We start from the raw sequence: 18,320 nt of genomic DNA, 5'->3' as shown, positions 1-18,320 counted from the left end.
AATTATCACTCAACATGCATGCCTCAGGTAGCTAACCCTTCCAACCATCATTCAAGGTGCGTACCATCATGAGCTTACCCCACCCCACTCTTCAATTCACTATTGTCACTTTTGTGGTACCTTAATGTCCTTGTCAAAAGGTCATCATCACCGCAACCACCGTCACAAGAGAAACATCTTAATACGTGCGAGGTGGTCCATGAAAAGCGTCCGCAACCAAGGCGGAATAATGGTCCTAAGATGAGAGGGCAATAATAGTCATTTCCGAACTCGGATCATGGATGATGGCTTGGGGAAGTAAGCTATTCGTTTTGAGAAATTTTTTTTGTGCACCATAAATGATATAAAAAATTTGATGTGAATTATTTTATGTGATTGGCCTACATAATTATAATTTTTCAATACATATTTAATATCTACAGTTATATTTTTTTATTTAAAAATTTTAAATAATAAAAATATTTTCACTCTTTAAAAAAAAATTATACATCTTATATTCATATTATTATATCCTGCATGTAGAAAATCATAATTTTGATGCAAAATATCATAATATACCACATAATGTCATATTTTTTTTAAAAATAAAAATATTTTCATCATTTAAAATTTTTAAATAAAAAAATAAAATTACAGATATTAAATGGACATTGAAAAATAGTTAGATAAAAATATTCCTTCTATATTATGACATCCTGTATCATATTATAACATTTTACATGCAGAAAATCATAATTTAACACAGAATGTCATAATATGCTACAAAATATCATAATTTTTTAAACCATCCTATAATATTCCGTGTATAGAAAATCATAATATGCCATAGCATATCATAATTTTTTTCAAAAAATAAAAATATTTTATGAAAAAATAAAATTACAGATAATAAATATATATTAAAAAATAATGAATATGTGAATCAACCACATAAAACGATGTACTGCACATCGAATTTTCTGTACTGCCTGTAGTCCACAAACAATTTCTTATCACCTTCTTTTGTTGCCACTTGCCAACCAGTCGTCCTCTTTTTTCTTTTCTCCTTCTTTCCAGGAGGGGATTTGTGTTGAATCGCTTGATGCCCCTTGTCATGAGAAATAAAAGAGAGGCCTTCTGCTGATGGTATCTTCACCAGTCAAAGTAGATTGCTTGAGAGTTGAGTCCTCCAGAAGTTCTGATGAACGTAAATGATATTCATAAAATATGCTAATATTGATGCACATTGGTGATATCAAGGTCAGGTATATTTCAAGGTTAGTCAATCAAGCTGCTGATAAATATGATAACATGCGCGACTCCTCCATCGGTACTCAGCACTTACCGTTAGCCTTGGGCGCAGGATACTATAATTAAATTACTAGTTTTTTTTTTGCTTAAAAAAATGCAAATTTTGAAAAAAAATTAAAAAATAGCACTTAACGAACATCTACATTATCACTATATAAGCTGCTAAACTCAAAAGAACCAAAAAGTGGCACACTAATATAAGAATTGCATTATTTGAAATTTAACAGTTGAAGGATAAAAATGTCACAAGAAATATGTCTGAAACAAAGTCATAAATTTAAAACTGATCCTTCGGGGAGGAAGCCGATAAGATCAGGAGGGTGTGAGACCTAGGATATCAACATCAGCCCAAATTGTATCAGCCTATTAAATTTGGAGTCTGTAACTCCAGGTCATCATGGCCCTGCTACCACAGTAAACGCAGACAGAGCCCCTTTATACAGGAGACCAATTCAGTGCAATCACAATGCAACAAGGCACTCATCAATACTCTCATTCGACCAAGAAACATAATTGCAATACCAAAGTTCGATATCGATGCACAGAGTCAAATCTGATCAATTCCACCATTGAAATCCAGTAAAAACGACCAGCCATGGAGCCATTTTTGGCTGACACTACCATGACTATTTTCACATTTCAGAACCAGAAAACATCATGAGGTTCCTGTACACAAAGTAATGGGCCACAGGCTGTTCATTGTTCATTTTGTAACAAAATGGACGCTCATCTTATACTAAAGGAAACCAAATATAAAGGTACAGGACCAGCTGAGCCACTTTAATCAAATATAACCATCCACTTGGAATCAACACTCGAAACCTTGAGCAAGAGATACCATCATGGCACATGATTGGTTATTAAAATGGTAAGATTGTATGTTTCTCTGCCCTATATTGGATCACTTAGATCAAGCAAGCATATGGACTATCAACTTTCACATTGACCATACAACACTCCTGCTAGAAGAAATCAGAAGAACGAGATGAGCGAGAGGAGCGGCTGCTCGGGTTAGAGCGATCTTTCTTAAACACGGCCTCTAGGTTCTGGAAACATTTCAAGGGTCTCACCTGGTGAACAGAAATATATTTAAGTACAAAGCACCAGAGTTTTACGTTAAAATTTACTGCAATAAATTATGCGATGCCACAATTACAGTTCAAGAAATGTCATCACAAATATAAAGGCTGTGATTAGGGGCTCTCGCTGGTGGGCCAACAAAAATGTCTCATAAATACTCATAAGAGAGCTACATTAATGCAATGCTCTGCTAAATATTCTCCTATCAAAATCAAAAAAATTTGGCAATATCCTCCACAAAGATATAGAAAACAATGATATATGGTACTTGATATAGTATCCAAGTACAGTATCGTTTCAAGTTCATTGTATTTAACCTATTCAGTATGTCAATTCCAGACATGATATCAGGATATCTTAGGAGTTAGAATTAGATTTTGTTAACATGATGGTGTTGCTGCTTGTAAATCTAGTAATAAAACAAAAATGATTTCACTAATAACCAGATCCTTGTGTGTCTTTGGCTCAACATTTACAGACCAAAGAACAAGCTAGGAAGCCATAACTTATGCAATGCTTCAAAACAAAATCTGCATGTCTATCATCATCTACACAATCTAAATACTTAAACTGAAATAAAATGCATCCAGATGAACATTACCTCTCCATAACATGCTCCAAAAATGAACGATTTTCTGCTGCATGCAAATTGTCCAGTTCTAGTTCATGTTTATTTACTATTTAAGAGGTAAAGATAATGACACACAGTCCATGCGTGTTCGAAGTAGGGCAGTAACTTCATTACTTAAGGCCTGAAAAAATTGAACCTCTCCTGAGAAAAGTGCACAGGTAATAGCGCTTGGATAGGATTGGTGCATCGATGTAAAGAACTATCATACCTTTACTAATTAAGTAAACATCTGGAAAGAGAAGGATTCAATGTTTAACACAATTTATTTGTTGATTTGGCATTTTAACATAGAACTGGAAAATAATCATCAACTTTTAGTGCCTCCTTGCTTTACCTTTTTCCAGTTAGCATATTATCCATTGCAGAGTTTAATGCAATGCCTTCTAACCAGTAGTAGTTTGCTTAAGTTTGAAAAGAAAATATATACATTTAAAACCACTTGGAGGTGAGGTGGAAACTTCATTCTAAAATAAGTGTCAGGCAGAGCACAAGTTTAACAAACATACCTTCCAACGCCTCTTATGAGCAATGTGGGCCTGAACAATGGTTAAGCGATCGATTATCTCTCTGAATGTTGGTCTGTCAGCAGGGTTCTCACTCCAGGATTGCTCGATTAACCTATACAATATGGTCTCTAAGATTCAGAATTTCTAAATTTAAAAAAAAAAAAAAGAAAGTTGCAAAAGTTGGCATCCTTTTTTTAAAAGCATTCAATCTTTTTGTTATAACATGTGATGAACTCCAAAAAAAAAAAAAAGCTTCAAGAACTTTTTAGTGTGCAATCTATTTTAATGAATGAATGCAGAAGCAGGAACAGGAGACATTTGAGTATAAAAAATGAATCATGAAAAGAATGTGTCATAGTTTTACAACAACATGAGAAACCTCTATTAATTCTACTCCAATAATGCGGTATAACATTTGAAAAGATAGGACAAGCCTTGTTGCAATGGTAAGGTTGCTCCACTTTGACTTGGATGTCCTAGGTTTAAAACATTGAAACAGTCTCTCCTTGTCCAAGGGTAAGCCTACGTAAATCTGACACTCTCCAATCCCCACAATGGTGGGAGCCTCATGCATTTGGATGCCCTTACTTTTTATAAATGTTTAAAACATTTTAAAAGAAATGTCATACAAGTACATGAGAAACATCCTATCCACACTCCAATTACAGACAACAATTTTTCTCATATCCTTCATAAAATGGGAAAGATGTTCAGTTTTTTAAAAAAGATACATAAACTAGAGGATGCTGAATGATTTAAATACCCAACATGGCAAAGAGAGATGAGTCAGATGACCCAACATATTGGATCTGCTCATATGCAAGGACATTAACACCAGTGAAAGACTTACTCTTTTAGCCCATATGCATATAGTTTGGGTGAAGCTCTAAAAGATGGTCTTTCTTTAGAGGCATATGCCTTTGGAACTTCATTGTCTGGTACACAAGAAAATGGAGAGCACCCTTCAATCATCTGTTAATATCAATAAAAAGTGTTTGAAATATTAGAGAAAAGCTAATCCTGACATTCTTCTTCTCAGGCATGCAAAATATTCAGATAATGTATTGAGTTGACAACATATCAAGCGGCAGCTGCCACAAGCAATAAATTCATAAATGACATGCAAATGTAAAAGTACTTTTTAAGCAACTAGAATTTTTGGGCCAAGGTAGTTTTGGAATTGAGTTAGGCTGCCCTTGGCTTGATGAAGCCCTGATGGAGGCCCAAATCCTATTACAAAAGACACCAATATATATTTTTATATATTAATCATAAAATGAACCCTAACACACTAAGATTCTCCCTTCCCATTCCTTTCCTGCCCTTTTCTCCTCTCCTCTGATCCTTGCCTCTTGTTCTACTCTCCACCACACCCCACCACTGCCTTACTAGTTGGGAGACCAGCCCTCCCATATGGTGTGGTCTCAACCAGCCCCAAGCACTAGCCAAGAAGCATGCCTCTAGCAGCCCCAAAAGTCTCACCCTTTTGAAATAGTCAGGCTCAAATCAGCACAGTGTGGGGCCACGTCTGGCATGTCCTGGACAGGTGGGCACATACTCAGGCAAGAGGTCGTCTTAAAAGAACCAACCAGGTTTAAGCCCCCTTAAATGGAACATGAAATTATTTATAATTTAGCACTGATCATCATATAAATCAAATTCAAAACCAGTAATTTTGTTCAAATTAAACATTATATTCCAACTATATTCATTTACATCAACCACTAATTAAAATAGAAAGTGACAATTATCTAGCTACCTATATTGGTAAGTAGTGTGCAACATGGCAAGTACAATAGCAGAGCAACTTATATGAATCTGCATTCTGACATGCTGAACTATATAATTACTTGAAACACAAATTAGTCGAGTTTGGTTCATAATAACTTGCCCTTCTCATGTACATAATATCTAAATTAATTTGTTCAAAAATAGCAAATTCTGTCAAAAATCAACAAAGCATCTCCAGCGCTTGAAGATGATTTTGTATAGGATAAAATAAATAAAAGATCAAACAAACAAGACAAATGAGACAAGCTGAAAAGAATATGCAGCCACAAGAAGCAAACAAAATGACAATTTTTGCAACACCCAAAAGCACCCTCAACTTGACCATAATTGAGAAAAAAGGGTCAAAAACAATGCACTATGATGACGGGAGATGGGAAGGAGGCTTACAGGTGTGTCATAAAAAATGGATTCATGACAAATAACAGTACTCAAGTAGCTGTATAAGATTATAAGAACATTGATTTACCTTCAAGTCTGATACTGAGACCAGGATGCAACCAAGCAAGATCAGATATTCTTTACAATGAAGTTTAATTGATATTCTGATCGTAAACCCTGCTGGGCTTAATGGAAATTGCATTGATATCTAGCCAAGGTTTCACCTCGCATCTTTTACATTTTCAATTTGCCAAGACAAGGAAATGAAGGTTTCTATGAAGGATGGCTAACACCAGCAAGGGAAATAAGGCAGACTTTGACAAAAGGAAGGCTGTTTTGGTATGAATGCATAGTGAGTCCTACTGCATGGGTATGTATTTTGCACCCTAGGATTACTTTGAGAAGCAATCATATACGCTAATCAGGTCTAAGTTCAGTTATCAGCTCAGGTCGAATGAAAAACCCAGAGGCCTGCTATGTCACATTTCACAACAAGTCAGGTCCATTCCTGGACAGATTATGTGGACACAACAAGTCAGGTCCATTCCTGGACAGATTAAGTTCCACACAATCCACAGAATGGACCACAAAATTAAGTGGGTCTGGTGTTGGAGATACTTGACCCAGCACATTAATATTCCTGGTCCCAGCTAGGCCTATTACCATGTGGAGTTGACCCAACCTGTATGCACACACACATATAAGAGCAAAAATAAAGAAAAACAGAACTTAAACATTGTATGGCCTCAACATTTCAACACAAAAAAACTCGAATAGAAGCACAGAAACAAGCTTATAATAGAAAAGAGTGAATGATTGCTAAAAATTAGACCCTAGACGGTTTTAGTCCTTGCTCCACAACAACATAAAGAACTACGTCGTTCTGCACAAAAATATATATTGTTATTCTTCATAACAACTAGCATGTCAGAACTGCAACTGCAGAAAGTGAAAAAAAAAATAAAGGGACAATACCTACTCCAATTGGAGCACTAATTTCATGAAATTCATTCCATGGTTCACAAAGGTTTCAAAATGACAATGATTATGTAGTAGATTATATAAAAGATAAAGTTTCAACTGAACCAATTACAGATTAGTATAAAAAGCCAGGAAGTACAATCTAAACAAACCCCATATGATAACATAAACAAGAGAAAAGATGGCAAAGCAGCTTGCCATGTTAGCAAAATCAATATAGTTCAAACAAGCAATATATTAAATTGGAATCAGATTATCACGACTAATCACAATCAAGGTTTCAAAATCTGACCATACTGCAGTACATACTGCCCCATACCAAGGTGTCTACCATACATAATGCATGATGCACCATGAGTGGATATGGGGTTAGACTGCAGTACATACTGCTGTTATGGTGCGCGATCCATCCCTCCCCCCCCTACTGTGATACTTCAAACATTGATATCAATTCATACAACTTTCAACCCCCCACCTACTGTTCAAGCAGAAGAGATGAAATAGTTCATAGATAAGATAGTTTGCACAATCCACGAACTCGTTGAGCTGCTGCTAGTTAGCAGAAAATTTTTTGAAACATGTTTTTAAGAATAGCATGCTTACATGTATCTAGACTGCAAGTCCTTGAAAGGTTTTACCTCTTGTAGAATCAAAGAAAATGAAAAGACATCCACTTTCATATCGTATTCTTCATTCCGAAAGACCTCTGGAGCCACATACCTCCCTGTTCATTAAAAAAGAGCAATGATAAATAAAGCCTGCAGATTTAGAAAAATATTACAAATGGTGCAAGTAAACAGCATCCAACCGGCAAACCCAGTTATGCAGAGGTGTGACAAGAAATTCATGCAACTATTTATCTAGTAGAAAATTTAGAAAAGAAAATCAGAAACTTGCTCCAAAAATTTATGTAGGTATTCTTCAACAACATTCCTCGCAAATATCACCATCAAGAAAAAGCTAACTGTTCTGCCTAAATAATCTAATCTGCACACCACAGAATGAGTTTAAGTTAGCCAGTTCGACTGCCTGATTTAGCAAAATTTTCTGGAATCAAGATTCAAACAATCTGCTATCACAATCTCCCAGAGAATGTTCATCCTAGGGATTTACACTCCTAGATTCATTTATCTTTCATGTTTGTCTTCTTTTCCACATGAAGTTCTGCTCATCAACTAAATATATAGTGACACATACTCACGGATTATGAATATTAGTCTACAGATGGCACTAACGTCTTCTAGGTACATGTACAAATAATTACCCTTTCAGTTCACAGATTTTTCTCTCTTCCATGCTTCTGTTTCATTTTACATAATACAAATAAAAACTGGTAAGGCTGATTAATTTATGAATAGGGATTCAGGTCCCAGCGGAATGTCCCGTGGGACATCGGGACGGGATACCATTTCATGTGTTGGGACAGGCCATCCCGCTAATATTTCAACATCCCGATCGGGATGCCTTGGGACATCCTCTATCCCAAGTGTCGGGATGGCGACGCATCTCGTTCCATGAAAAAACCGCAACAGTTTCGTCCCACGGGATTTAAAATCTTGTTTATGAATGTTGCAAAATATCCAAGCTTATCTCTGAAATTGGAGAAGGATTAGTAAAATGCAAAACTCTGTCCATCTACTGTAAGCTCCAAACATAAATAGTGCAAATTAATGACAATGCAACAAAGAACAAATTTGAAGTAGAAAGGAATAAAAATAAAGCTAGAACAGGTATCAGCTACGCTTACACGCAGTGTCTTGCCATGTCAATGGTCTGTCCTCTCTAACAGTTTTTGCCACTTTTAGCAACTTGCTGACACCAAAGTCCGCAACTTTCAAATGCCCAGAATCATCCCGCAAGACATTTCTGTTATCTTGTAACAGGCAAATCATGTTCAAACAGATTCAGACTATTCAGATAGATCATGAAAGAAGCATATAAAGAAAAATTCAGCTCTTATAGGAAAAAAGGCATGAAAATAAAAAACATGATAAACGTAATCACTTACGAAGGCTCAAGATCACGATGAATGATGGCTTCTGGTTTATGCTCATGCAAGTAATTCATTCCTCTAGCATATTTTTAAAACACAAATTAGTACAAGCTTGAAACACTAGAGAGTAAATGAAATTTGAAGAGTAAAAAGAAAATTTAATATGAGGTATGGAATTAAAAAGCACTTTCTGGAACATATTTCTCTACATATCTAATTGAGAAAAACAAAACACAAAAGCAAATAAACTCAACAAACCTTGCAATATCGAGTGCAAATCGAACTGCCAATGCTGGCTTCAAAGCTCCCTTTCGTTTCAAAAAATCACGAAGATCACCCTGCTTTGCAGAAAGCATTAACTAGAGTAAAAAAAGTAATCCAAACTAGTTAATGGATGTGATATCGAATTACAGTTATACACACGCATTAGAAATTTTAAGCATACAAACACATTGATGAAATTCCATTCCCTTCTTGTGCAGGCCCTACTTATCCTTTTCCATAAATTTGTCACACATTTACATGCTATTTACATGAATGATGAGAGTTAAAATTTCTCTGTGGAGAAAACAGCCCCTAACCTTTCTATCTATCAGTAATGATTAATGCCGCAAACACTAAATCACTATGGTCATTTCTGCACAGTTCCTTCCAACCTCTCCTATCTTTCAGTTGCCTTTGATGGCCAACCAGTGATAGAATACACAGAATTGGGACAACAAGGTCACATGCACACACGTGCGTGCGCGCACAATAAAAAAGGGAAAAAGTGGGAAATATAGATAACAAAAAGCATTACTCATTCTACCAAGATGACAACATCACAAGGTAATGTGCATAAAAAATAGATAACAAAAAAAATCCTCCTTCCCAAACATTATAACCATTTCAGGAAACAAGTGATTGGGATAATGTACCATATATGGCAAAAACCATTACTTCTACAATAGAAAAATAAAGGAGTTGCATTTGTTTGAAAAGAAATGAAGCATTTGGTAAAGAATTCCAGAGAGACCTAAACATCAAAATATGTTACCCATTTTATAGAGATTAGGTCTTTACAACATCATAAATGTGTATAACAAAAATATAGATAACCATATAATTAATATGAAAAGCAAGAAAGATAAGAAAATCATTAATGAAATTTCCCATCATTAATGCAAATTTTGTAGATGCCATCAACTGTTAAATTGTTCTTCAAAATTGAAGAGCAAATGTTGGAGTAGATGCAGCATCTCATTAGTGCCTGCAGCCACTCATATATACTTAAAGGAAAATGTGCAATAAGCATGTCACCTCACAAAAAGGTTAGGATACAATATCTAAGTACACATGACATGTATAAAATAAATTATATAATTAAAAAAAGCATATACGACACATGTATAGATGAAAAGAATATCCAATACCTCCCTGCCGATTCTAGGTAGATATCCATACCTAGGGTTTGCTACCAGAATCAATCACAACTCAGTGTAGATCCCTTAAAAGGAAAAAGGAAGGTCAAGGATGTCATATAGCTGCCAAGATCTAAGTGGTTAAAGTCGATTTACATGCTAAGTTGTAATTTGCACCAGCTGGATGTTCGATGATACAAAGCCATCAGGAGGGGTTATGACCCTAATAATACATGAAGCAATCGAAGTTTGGAGATGATATATAGACAACATATATCAAACTGTCATGAGAAGTACCATGAGCAAATTAAGATGGACACTAAAAGAAGCAAAATGACACCTCAGAAGTATGGAAATGATGCACGATGCTGATGAATTATAACTCCACAGCAGTCGCCCCGGTCACAAATTGGAACAGTCTTTTTTAGTCTGCCCATGTATCTAGATAACAGGTCCAAGAAAATGTAAGTGAACTCTGATGTACCACTTGGAATCCATTTTAACAAGGTAACATTTGTAATCCCCCTGATAACGCATTCCATGTAGTCTTTTTAGCTAGAGTAATTTATAGACCCCTCCAATGCAGTCCTCTCAACTCATAAATCATTGCTAGAACAACATCATAGATCTAATTGCCACAACAATGCTTCTAGCAGAAAAATTTATACATGCTCAACTTATGTACATAAATATAAGCACTGACAATATCTCTAAGATGAAGAATTCAATGTCCTGTCAAATAGATGAGTACCTTAATATTTGTTTCCAGTATGAACAAAAGAACATCCCCTCTAACAACCCCAACTAAGGAATATATACAAGGGATACAATGCTGATTGCCTGACATGGAACGAAGTTATAATTCATACCCTTCACACTGAAAGAAAAGGATAGTATAGCTATAACATCTAATCAGACTAAAAATTGGTACTTTTAATAAAATTTAAAAAGCCATAGGTAAGACTGCTAAATAAGCAGATACTGATAATTACACAGAAAAAAGCTTCACAAAGCAGGAAATAATATTTTTAGCTACTTGAGTTTAACAAGGACAAAGATGAGTATTATTCATTATCCAAGCAGAAGGACGCTCAGATTAGCAACCACCTTGTGCAAATATTCTGTGACTATCATCATAGGACTACTTTGAGTGACAGCACCCAGAAACTGGACTACATTTGGATGCCGTATTTGCTGAAGCAACGCAAGCTCATCCCTAAATGCCCTTCTGCAAAACTCATGGCAAGGTTAATGACGACAGATGAAAAATGGTAGAGGAAGAAAAGGTAAAATCAATGGGCAAGTACATATATTGATAAGAAGCAAGCATCAAAATGTGTAGACAGTATAGGACCAACCCACACTTTATCCTCATCAGTAATTACATCTTCACCAAGCTTTTTAACTGCGACTTGAATTCCACGCCATGTTGCTACACGAAATGTTCCCTGAAAAAAAAAAGAGTTCTGAGAATGAAGGCACAACCAAACTCATATGATAAAGAAACATCCAACATCAGCATTTCAACAATTGTTATTGCAAATAGTTCAGTTACTAGGATACAGGGCCTCAGATATTGACAGCATCATCATTATTTTTTGTTGTGAAAAAAAAATCACTTTGTATGGTAAATTAGGAAATCCCTGCGCACAGGGTTAAGAAAGTAAAATTATACAAATATCACATCCTTTTAAACCAACAAAACAAAAGAGAATATATAATGCAATAACGAGAGTTTTAATCTAAAATTGAAGGAAACATAAGCTCAATAAACAAATTTTGCAATTCAGTATTGCCAGCATAACACAGAAATCTCACAGAAGAAGTCACATAACTGAAGTGTAACCCCCCAATTGTCCTGTTTTCAACTGAAAAAATACTGGCAGACAGATCAAGTAGCGATAGGAGATCTCAACATCAGCCATTAAAAATTTTTATAACGAGATTCTTTAGGTCATCACAAGATCATGCCCTTAAAGCATTTCTCTAAATTGCACAAACAACAGATCTCAGGAAACTAATAAGGCGATTTCAAGTTATTAGTTATTAGATATCAAGTTATTAGAGGCTATACAATGTTCAATTCACCAACTACTTATTAGAGCAACCCATTTTGGATACAACTGAGATCACAATTTGGATCTATATATCCAGGAGCCAGATCGGGTACCAGAGTTTTATGTAGAGGAGAATTCACCTGCCAAATCCTTAAAACAATTTGAAAGCTCTGTCCTAGCTCCAAAAAATTAGATTCAGCCAAATCCTATGCATGAACTGATTTAAAAAATTGCAGTCATGGTTTTCATGTCAGCCAAGATCTTAGTTAGTATTGGTACCGTATGCCCTGATACAATATCTAAGAAATCACAGCCTGAACCACCTCGGCCAATATAAATTGATAAATTTCAAGATCTCGACTGATATTAACATAAACATATCATTCAATATCTTTCAGTCACCCTTTTACCTCTCTAAACATGTTTTTCTTTCACAAATTAATTTCAAACAAATTAATGCTTCAACATAGTTGCTATTGATTTCAAAATCAATGCTTCAATATAGTTGCTGATGTTGGATTTGCTATACCAGCCAAGATTTTGATAACTCAGTCCTAAAATGTTATCAAAGAAATCAGAAAATCTTGTCTCTATCAAAAGTTTCCCAATTTCCATATCAGTCGAGACCAAAGTTTTAAATCCCATAGAACGGGGCTATAACAAATTTCCCATGGGAGGGGATGTACTGCAACCTCACCCCATCCCAGCACTTGGGCAAGGGAATGTCCTAAGACATGTCAATTGGGATGCTGGGACAATGGCAGGACGGTTCTATCCCAACACTCAAGACAGTACCCCATCCCGATGTCCGCGGGACTTGAGTCCATGCTCTAGATAAACCAAGATCTCCATTCATCTCGATCTCAGTCACTAACCCAAGGCAATTTTGGTTTTTCAAAACCAAGATTTCATTCTAGGTAATGTCAAATATAGGCTTGACCTAATCCATTACCCCTAAATAAGAACATTCGAAGGAGGGTGACCGGATGGAGTAGGGATGGTTGATTTGGAAAAGTGAGAAGAGTTGAGACTTGAGAGTATTGAATAACTAATAACTATCCTGACCTACATAATAACATGACCCAGCCCACCCTTTTTTGGCTTTGTATCAGTCAATACAAAATTCAAATGCCATTGTGCATACACTAGATTGGATGTAATCTGGGCCATTTCATGCAACTCATGAGGTTGTGGTGTTTTTTGGAGCCAAAATGTGCATTTTGCTATTGGCAATTCACTAAAAACCTGGATTGAGCTCATTCCCAGTATGTTATTGGGTACGCATAACATGCAGCTTCTCATTTTCTAAATTCAAACCTAATCTTTGATAATTTTTCTCCATATAGCCTCAAAGGATAGGCTACTCATGTCTCCTCAATTTATTGGCATAATCCAATTATAGTCCCGGCAATCTAGGTCCAAAGGGTCGACAGGGACAGACCTAAACTTTGGCAATTTTTGCATAAAGCAACTACCCTAGGACTTGAATCCACACAATTGCACTTGTCAACCTAAGCCTTTTACCAATGCACCAAGCAATAGGCCCTCATATCTCAATTTATTAATGTACATTTTTTTCGGCATATCAACAAAATCAAGTATCTTCTATCACACATCTAACTTCTCTACAACATTAAAGGTTTCAATTGAAGTAGTCTATTACAAGGAAAACAAAATTTGATGACAAAATTGGTTCAAATAACTAAAGATTACTAGTCCCTCGAGGCAAATACAAAAAACAATAGACATGATGTGCCATGTACAGATACCTACTTATGTTGAATAGTAAAATATTTTTTTTGATTCTAGAAAGGTAAGATAAAGTTGTGTTATAATTGAACTCATAACTATAAAACATACCTTATATGCAAGCTCAGATATTTTCTAAATATTCAATTTCTCAATGTCCTCTACATTCTGCTCAAGTTATTACTTTAATGATGGTACCTAATATATGTGGGGGAGAAAAGGCTACTTTCTACCACTACCTTGATTTTCACCGACCAAGACCGAGATGATGCTGAGATCTTGGTTTACATCGGCCGAGATGCAAAGTGGAGAAATTTGGAAAGATCCAAGATTTTTTTTTCTCCCAAGATCTTAGCCAATATTTTAGGACTGTGAAACCAAAACCTTGGTGGAAATGATAAATATGTAGCAATTATTTTAAGGCATTGATTTTGGGCTTTATTAATTAAAATGTCCATTTAAGGAAGTAAAAGTTGATAGGAAAATGTTAGTCAATTTATTGATATCATATCAACTAATATCTCAGGGCTTCTCAGCTTACATCTTCTAAGATAATAGAGGCCAATTTTTTAATATATTCATATCAAGGGAGATCTAACACCAATATAAACTATGATCTCAACCAAAATGATACCATTGATTTTCACTAGAATTTTGGAAAAGTAGATTTTGATACAAATGATATCTTTCTAACAGCCTTATTAACGAAATAATATAACACTGCTATCCCATATTCTTTTCCTTTTTTTTTCCCCACTTATATTGTTTATTTTAGAAGACTAGTTAATTGACTTATGCATATATATGTGCCTATCTTAGTAGTCCATATCAGGATCTTGAACCAATGTGGAAAATTTAAAATTGCTTGGGTCAAATACCTCAGAAGATATGCACTTAATATACAAACATATACACGAGTGATTGCGCAATGAGAAAGAACATGCTAGAAGGCAAAATTGAATTCCAATGTAAAGTTGCAAAAAAGAACACAAGCTAAGAGTCAAAAAAAAAAAAACTGTTAATTTTATACAATAGCAATGTCTACTTCATTCCACCAAAAAAAAAGTTTACTGCTAATCTAGTTCAACCATCGATTGAAACATTACCAGAAAAGCAAAGACAAAATACTTTAAAAAAAAAAATAAAACAAAACAAGATCAGGACAAAACGGTAGTCATGGAAAAAGCAAGGAAAGTTTACCTTAGTTATATCAACACTGTTTGTGAAATCAAGTTCACTGGGGTCTATCTCATATTCTGGAACTTCACGGGAATTCTTAACATGCATTGGAGCAATCTATACAAGTTTAAAACAAAACAAAAAGTAATAATAATATAATAGTATTCATCATGAAAAACGAGCAATATCTAATTGCCCAACCCCCTCATCCAAGCCAAACAAATTGACAAAGCTGGAAATACACACCAGAAGCTTAGCACCATGCTTCTCCAATAGCTTGATTACTTCATGATTGTTGTAGTGTATTGCATCTGCAAGCGGCTGTTGATGAAACAATAGTTAAAAAAATCTGCCTAACGGAGTATAATTGATCCCTGTGTGTTGCGCTTATCAGAAGAAAACAGTTTGTGTCAGTTTAGATGAAATCGGTTAGTTTGAATGCCTGAAAAAAGACTGTACAAGAGGTCATCTACAAGAAAAAAGAAAAGGTAGACTCAATGTCATAGAAATAAAATACATCGGAATCAGCACCGTCTTATTCGTTTGCAACAATAGGACTCAAAAGAATCAATGTGCTGCAAGGAGAAAGGAAAGGAGAGGAAAAAACACCTACAATCCGGCACTCTCACAACTCATCAAGCAATTTATATAAAACTAGGCAGAGGGAGCAAAAACTAAAATCTACCTTTACAAGAACCAGAAGAATCGATTACGATTTCGTTCCAAAACACATGAAGCAAATCACAATTGTATCATACCCATTTCACATCCCGTTTCAGATAGACAAACTGAACATCCAAGATGACTATCATCAAATATATTTTTTCAGATAGATCTCTAAACCATGATTAGGACCGCTCTGATGACGACTGAAAAATCATTTTTCGGCACTCCAAAGAAACATGTTTTTTATAATAATCTTATCTCAAATCAAGACCCAGAAACAGAGTTCAAAACCATCAATATCATTCTTTCTTAAATGCACTTCTTGAAAGAAAGCGATTTTTCCGTACCTCTAAAACGAATGGGATTTAAAGGCCACAAAGAAAACAATCTAAAACCCAGCTCTCCAACAACTCATTGGGGGAAAGTGGAAACAAAACCGAAACCTTAGCCCGAAAGATTTAACTTTTCCAATGACAAAAGAAACCGCAATAATTAAAGAATGAAGTGAAGCACGAATACCGTACTGCCCCACTGATCTTCCGGATCCACCTCAGCGCCGCTCTCGAGCAGCAATTGGACAACATCGGGGAGCCCCTGACACGCGGCGACGTGGAGCGCCGTCCGCCTATCGATGTCCCTAAAGTTCACGTCGACTCCGGACGCCAGGAGTTCCCGGATCCCGGCCACGTCACCCTCGTTGGCGAGGTACATGAGGCGGATGCCGGATTCCATCTCCTCCGGGACATCCAGCCCGTCGATGCCCCCCGGCCGGCGGACCTCCGGCTCCCCGTCGCGTTCCGGCGCGAGGGAGGACTGCCTCCCCAAGGTGAAGCGCCCGGTGGACTTAGACTCCATGCCCAAAGCTTCTCCACCCGAATCCCAAGCGCTGGGGATTGGAGCCTAAAACCCTACAAGGGGAAGAGGGTTGATAAGGGTTCTTTTCTTCTATGCCGGGCGAGTTCGGACTTGAAGAAAAGTTTTGAGACGCGAACTGAATAATAAGCTAACAATAAAGCGACAGAGGAATAAATGAAATGGAGCTTCACCGGTGACAGTTGGATCGTGAAAGCGATACCGTATCGTTCAAGAGATGGCACGGGGAAGGAAGGTTGATACTTTGATGGAAACGTGGCCCAGAAGTTAGGTAGGCAGGCCCTGTACGACCGGCCAGCGAGATCCGCCGGAGCAAGGATGGCTTTAGGAGCCGTTCTTCCGAGGATAAAAGATTTATCCGGAAGTCGATATATTTTTTGAATAAATATCTTTGACATAATATATAGATAAAAAAATAATTTATTCACATAATTTTATATATTAAAAATATTTTAAAATATATAATTCAGATACTTTTACATTATTAGATTAGTTGCTGAGATTTATCTATAATGTTTCATAATATTATTTATTATATAAATATTATTTTATATAATAATATAGTATAATATACTTTTTATATATAATATAATATAATAAATTATATTATATATAATAAAATAAAATATATATCATAATATATTATATAATCTCAATAAATGTTAAAATAATACATTATTACATTATATTATATTTTATTATAATAATATAAGATATTGATATTATACTACAATAATAAAATAAGATATTATATATTATAATAATAATAAAATAATAAAATATTATTATCTAATAATTATATTATATAATATATAATTATATATTGTTATAGGAGCGGTGATTAGGAATGTATTAGGAATGAAATATAAAATTATTTTTTGGATGATAAAAAATAATTTATTTATTTTTTAGATGAATAAATTTTTTTATTTTATAAATAAATATGATTAAAAAATAATTATACATAAAAAAAAAAAAAAAGAAAACATGGATAAGCCCATGACCATCTTTAGCTGCCCGAATATATTTTCCGGATCGCGACGTGGCATGCAAGGGTTGCAGGACGGCTTCCAATCATGTTATGACACGTTTTATCATCGGATTGCCGGGAGCCCGAAGCATGGACGCAACTTACAGGCTGATTCATGATGTGCATGATCATGTTAGCGCGCACAACATCGGATATAATTTGCCGCTTGAGAGTGCGCTTTTGTGGTTTTCTACTGCACCAGCCATATCCATATGGTAGGCTATTATAGTCTCCGTGGACCGTGTGCCACTGAATGAATGAATGTCCCATCCTAGGCATCGATGGAGGACCTCTATAGATGAATTGTCATATCCATGTGGTAGGCTATTATAGTCTCCGTGTGCCACTGAATTGATCCACCGAATGTCCCATCCTAGGCATCGATGGAGGATCTCTATAGATGAATTGCCATATCCATATGGTAGGCTATTGTAGTCTCCGTGTGCCATTGAATTGATACACTGAATGTCCCAGGCATCGATGGAGGATCTCTATAGGTGCATTGTATACAATGCGATGCCAAAGATGGTGCAAAATTAGAGTTTTCAGACCGAGTGAAGAAAATAAAACCTTTCGTGTTGGGCCTGTAGCACGATGTGAAATGGTTGTGGCATTTTATGGAGCATGTCTACTGCACGTGGTTTCCCCTTCCAAATTGTCGTGCAGTTTCGAGTCAGATGCGTTGTGGCTTTATTAGCGTCATGACTGATGAAAAC

At 35.8% G+C, this 18,320-nt stretch overlaps 1 protein-coding gene across 5 annotated transcripts; it reads right to left on the bottom strand.

Annotated features, from left to right (window-relative positions):
* Window positions 1–1,859: 1,859 nt before the first annotated feature.
* Window positions 1,860–16,924, bottom strand: LOC105047466 (serine/threonine-protein kinase 12). Of its 5 annotated transcripts, none has more exons than XM_019851492.3 (13): window positions 16,777–16,924; window positions 16,221–16,609; window positions 15,282–15,356; window positions 15,057–15,152; window positions 11,413–11,498; window positions 11,158–11,278; window positions 8,909–8,988; window positions 8,666–8,728; window positions 8,405–8,523; window positions 7,296–7,381; window positions 4,358–4,479; window positions 3,508–3,619; window positions 1,860–2,360 (listed from the first exon to the last, which is right to left on the bottom strand). In XM_019851492.3, the coding sequence occupies exons 2-13, from the start codon at window positions 16,554–16,556 to the stop codon at window positions 2,253–2,255; spliced, it is 1,404 nt and encodes a 467-aa protein (XP_019707051.1). In that variant the 5' UTR covers window positions 16,557–16,609; window positions 16,777–16,924; the 3' UTR covers window positions 1,860–2,252. The 5 variants fall into 5 exon arrangements, 4 of the variants coding, with proteins under 4 accessions (XP_019707051.1, XP_010924696.1, XP_073115134.1 ...); XM_010926394.3 differs by having other exon boundaries at window positions 16,748–16,921; XR_003801179.2 differs by having other exon boundaries at window positions 2,333–2,360; window positions 4,358–4,442; window positions 16,748–16,924.
* Between the last annotated feature and the right edge of the window lie 1,396 nt (window positions 16,925–18,320).

This window comes from Elaeis guineensis, chromosome 6, assembly GCF_000442705.2.
Source record: "Elaeis guineensis isolate ETL-2024a chromosome 6, EG11, whole genome shotgun sequence".
Taxonomy (NCBI): Eukaryota; Viridiplantae; Streptophyta; class Magnoliopsida; order Arecales; family Arecaceae; genus Elaeis; species Elaeis guineensis.
This window is presented reverse-complemented; position numbering and strand designations above follow the sequence as displayed.

Bases quoted from the DNA above. Each gene is read 5' to 3' on its own strand.
- LOC105047466 (XM_019851492.3), bottom strand. From the start codon at position 16,556: ATGGAGTCTAAGTCCACCGGGCGCTTCACCTTGGGGAGGCAGTCCTCC. The intron at 15,357-16,220 runs GTATTCGTGCTT...TTTCATCAACAG, and splicing joins AAGATCAGTGGGGCAGTACG to CCGCTTGCAGATGCAATACA. The intron at 11,279-11,412 runs GTGGGTTGGTCC...TGAGTTTTGCAG, and splicing joins ATTACTGATGAGGATAAAGT to AAGGGCATTTAGGGATGAGC.